At 32.6% G+C, this 4,962-nt stretch overlaps 1 protein-coding gene across 1 annotated transcript; it reads left to right on the top strand.

The window, feature by feature from the left end:
* The first annotated feature begins 2,556 nt into the window (after positions 1-2,556).
* Positions 2,557-4,408, top strand: LOC109341906 (probable pectate lyase 4). Its single transcript, XM_019579877.1, has 4 exons — positions 2,557-3,018; positions 3,372-3,727; positions 3,823-3,958; positions 4,184-4,408. Exons 1-4 carry the CDS (start codon positions 2,557-2,559, stop codon positions 4,406-4,408), a joined length of 1,179 nt encoding a protein of 392 aa, XP_019435422.1.
* The last annotated feature ends 554 nt before the right edge of the window (positions 4,409-4,962 follow it).

The raw sequence follows: 4,962 nt of genomic DNA, 5'->3' as shown, positions 1-4,962 counted from the left end.
TAGGAACTATTACAAATCGAGTAAAAAGTATTTCTACCTGAACTACTACTCAAAATGCCCAATGTAACCTCGTCTTAAAAAGTATTTCGCCGTGTGGGGAATTCAATGGGTACAACGCTTCACCAGGTTGAGCCTTGACATTTCACCATTCCAAGCTGCCCTAGGCACATCTGCCTCTTTTTAGCTGGGTGCATGACTTATGTTGGGCGTAGCTATTTTTCGCCAATTCATGCTCCTTTTTGTAGTTTCAAGCATAGACTGACATACAAATAATGTAATAGGATTTATATAATTATAACAACTTAATGGAATCTGCCAATCATAGATTCGAGTGGTTCTAAACATTAACGAAATCTGAAATGGATGGATTAATGATTAGTGATGATCTTTGCAAACTCTAGGCAAAAGAAATTGAATAAGATGAAGACAACAACGATTATCCATCCATGGAAAAAGCTATGTCCAAGCTTAACCACCATGGACAGAAGCACATTAACAAGAATGGATTGAATTGAAAGATATTGTGAAGAAATTGCCCACCTAGAGAGAAAGGAAGAAGAAGATTGCATTGAAATTGAGAAAGTGAAGGATGTGTAATTTGTTTAAAAAAAGATAGAAATAAAGGATAATATTGAATTGAATGATTAATATAAGGGATAGAAAATGATTGAGATTGAGGGAAGAGATGACATGAACAATCAAAATTAAATGAGATTTTGTAGCACGAAAGAGAGGATAAATTGAAGAGGGGGGAGAAGAATAGCATGAAGAAGAAGAAGAAGAAGAATTATATGAAGAAGAAAATTTAGACGAAGATGGTCTACGTAGACACACCATGAATAATATAAATAATAATAATAATAATAATAATAAGATGAAGAAAAAAGTGGTGATGATTAAATGGTCAAAAACTTCAGTTGGTGGTCTTCCTTTATTTCTTGATATGATAGGAGATTTTATCTTCCAAAACTTGTTGCTGAATTAAAGATGAGGTGAAATAGGAGCATACTGTTGTCATAGTCCCAACTTGTTTCAATGATTCTCAACATCAAGCTACTAAGGAAGTTGATATTATCGTTGGTAGTGATGTCATCCATATTATAAATGACCCGATTGCAGCAGCCATTGCTTATGGTCTTGCAAGAAGGCTACTAGAGTTGGTGGTAAAAATGTCTAGATTTTTTATCTTCGAGGTGGTACATTTTATATCTCCTTACTTACCATTTTTTGCCACGAATCTCTCATGAGCTTCTATATGCTAGAGGTGAGTTGTGAAGATATGTGAACATATATGAAGAGAGGTGATAGAGGAAAGAGTGTTTAAGTAAGATGAGTTGTTATGTTGGTGGTGGCTACAAGAATATTAATCGACAAAAGGATCACAAGCCTAAGCTTCCTTCAAGGTGGAACGGTGATGTGGTGATACCATGATGTAATTATATGGTTGAAGTATGGAAGGAGAAAAAGGAATGCACAAAATAGTAAATTGTATTCATAATATTGAGAATGATGATGTGGTTATATTGTAATACAAAAGACACAATTCTAACCCATATTTATACTAATGAGAGACTTCTAATTAAGTAATGAAATAAATCATATAGATGAAATAAAGAAATCTCAATCCGAAAAGATCTTATAATATACTTTAAAAAAATCTAAGATATAATTATCATAATATGAGATATTATCACTATATCTACATATGATCTAGATATTTTCTATAATATATTCTAAGATATTTTTATATATGTTAATATTATCCGGTAGATAAATGTGGCTAAGAAGGAATATTATAAGCTTCTATATTTCAAATTTAACTCAAACTTATAACTCAATTGATCTTTGAAATTTTTATTCAATGGTGGGGTAAGATGGTAAACGTTTTTATCTTTTATAAGTGGAATGCTCGTGGTGGAAGTGTGGTTTTGGCAATTGAATTTAATATATATCTTCTATATGTTCTAAATTGAAGTTATGGTTGTGTTCACTATCATTAATGGTAGAAAAATGCATGAAAATATAAAACAAATGTGGTCACGATATCTATATTTATAATATAACTGCAATTGCGGTCCCTAAACAAATATTACAGTCGTTGTTTCTACTGTATAATTTAAAACCTTGAGTTTATAAATCCATATATACAGAGAGAAATAGATAGATATAGAGAATAAGAAAGTAACATGTCTAGTACTTACATGTATACCATTGTTTGTCTGCACGCAAATAAAAGCCTTGATATATCCCTCCCTATTTCTCTTCTATAGTTATGGCGCAAATTTTGCCTATTGTCATAGCTTGAGGTTAATATTTGAAACTAGATAAATCTCTCTATTTAAACTTTTAGGTACATAGCTAAACCTTCCTATTTCTATATATAACTTTTCTCTTGCATGGGACACTCGCTTGGCCATAGCTTTACAAAACAACTTCAACAAACTCCAACTAAATCATAATTACTCTACCCTACATAATGAGTTCCATGTTCTTCTACTTCTCAAATCTACACTACCAAGACGTTCTCTTTCTTATCTCTCTTTCTTATCTTATACCATGGCTTCCCATGTTACAAATTCTATCATTGGTCGGTATGTTTTGGCTATTGTGATTGCCATGGTAGTTTTCCTTCCAAACTTCACTTATGCCAAGAAATCCAAGATCATTGGTTTGAAAATGAATGTAATTGATAAATGTTGGAGATCAGATCCTGAATGGAGGAAGCATCGGCCACAACTTGCTACATGTTCCATTGGCTATGTTGGAAAGATGACAAATAACATTGGTGAGGGCCTTATCCATTATAAAGTTACTGACCCAAGTGATGACCCTATAAACCCTAAATATGGCACCTTGAGGTATGGAGCATCTGTGATCCAAGGGAAAGTATGGATTACATTCCAAAGAGACATGGTCATTAGGTTAGTGAGACCACTTCTCATTAGTAGTTTCACTACCATTGATGGTCGAGGAGTTGATATCCACATTGCTCATAATGCATGCTTAATGATATTTAAGGTAATAACCGACAATTATTACTATATAAGATCTATGAATTTGTCCTTCAAGCTATATCATATGCATTTATCTTTAACTCTTAATTATTCTAACTCTCATCATTGTATTTAATGTTTGCAAGGATGCAACACTCAATATTCTTTTTATGTGGACCAAAATGGTCCTATTAGATATGGACTAAATTTGCTCAAGTATTATTTTATCTTCTTTATCTACATTGGCATTTCAAGAAAATTAAAGGAGTACCAAATAATCTCCCTATTCTGATATACAATTTTTAAATATTCTTTACTTCATGTATTGATTACCACTTTCCAAATCACAAATAATTATGGATTGGTTATTGTCTCCAGGCTACCAACATAATCATTCATGGCCTACGAATCCATCATTGCAAACCTCAAGCTCCTGGGATGGTGATGGGTTCTAATGGAAAGGTTATGCCTTTAGGTCAAGTAGATGGCGATGCAATAAGATTGGTTACTGCTTCAAAAATTTGGATTGACCATAATACACTTTATAATTGCCAAGACGGTCTTCTTGATGTTACACGAGGTTCCACTGATGTGACTGTCTCCAACAATTGGTTCAGATTTCAAGACAAGGTTATGCTTCTGGGTCATGATGATGGATATATTAGAGATCAGAACATGAAGGTTACAGTGGTGTACAACCATTTTGGACCCAATTGTAACCAACGCATGCCTAGGTAATTAATTGTTCAACTAAGAAGATTGATATTTATAGATATGTAAATGCATTAGATAATATTAATTTGTAATGATTAATTAAAAAACATTACAGGATCCGCCATGGATATGCACACGTAGTTAATAATATGTACTTGGGATGGTTACAATATGCCATCGGTGGAAGCATGGAACCTAGTCTTAAAAGTGAAGCTAACCTCTTCATAGCACCACCGTCAGGGAGTAAGGAGGTAACCAATCTTAGAAACTCCATTTCAAATGATTATTCATCTTAAGTGTTTTAAATTTCACTACATAATCACAATTGTAGCCATGTATTTTCCCACAATTATGGTAAAAGCAACATAACCATAAGTGCAATTTAAAACATTGAAGAAAAGTGAATAGATCTCATCATTTAATAAAAGGCCAATAATCGTTTAACTATTGTTTTTCAAATTTTATAATGTGTGTAGGTTACATGGAGAAAAGGCAGTCGTGCAAATGGGGATAAATGGGAATTCCATTCAGTGAAAGACATTTTTGAAAATGGAGCATCCTTCAAGACGACAAAAGGTGGATATGTGCGAAAGCCAAATTATACTAAGGACCAAGCTTTTAACGTTGCAGATGCCAAATCCGTGAGATCATTAATAAGTTCATCAGGTGCATTGCGATGCAGTAAAACCTCTATATGTTGAACTTCAAAATAGATCATCAATCTATCAAAATTAAGTAGGATTCAAACTCAACTATTGTTATTGATTCCAAATTTAAACAAAATAAACGTTGGCGAATTATGCTCCAAATCTATTCGATTCTACACCAAACTCTACATTCGGATTTACAAGCCTAATTATAAACATGGAATTAATTCAAAAGAATGCTTATACAATTTATACTTAAATATATCATTTAGAAATTAACGCAATAGAAAAGTCCAATTATAGAAAGTCCATTGAAATTGCACTTATGATGCAAGAAGTGTCTACATGACATTCTAAAGAAATATATTAAAATAAGAGAAAAGTATTTCGTAGATGTCATTGCATACAAACAAACTAGATACATAATGAAAATGCATTATTTTCGCTTTATCATCAAAGTATCTAAAGCTCGTTTATGGTATCAATTGTAAAAAACGTGGGCCTGAAATTAAGGTTTATTAGCTCATTGGGCATGTAAAAATTTTCAGATAACTCTTTAAGTCAACTTATCTTAATTAAACCCACGAGCCGAAAATGTGTTATCTAGA

Source organism: Lupinus angustifolius, unplaced genomic scaffold, assembly GCF_001865875.1.
Source record: "Lupinus angustifolius cultivar Tanjil unplaced genomic scaffold, LupAngTanjil_v1.0 Scaffold_856, whole genome shotgun sequence".
In the NCBI taxonomy this organism is placed as follows: domain Eukaryota; kingdom Viridiplantae; phylum Streptophyta; class Magnoliopsida; order Fabales; family Fabaceae; genus Lupinus; species Lupinus angustifolius.
The sequence above is the reverse complement of the archived record's forward strand: the minus strand, read 5'-3'. Positions and strand labels throughout refer to the sequence as shown.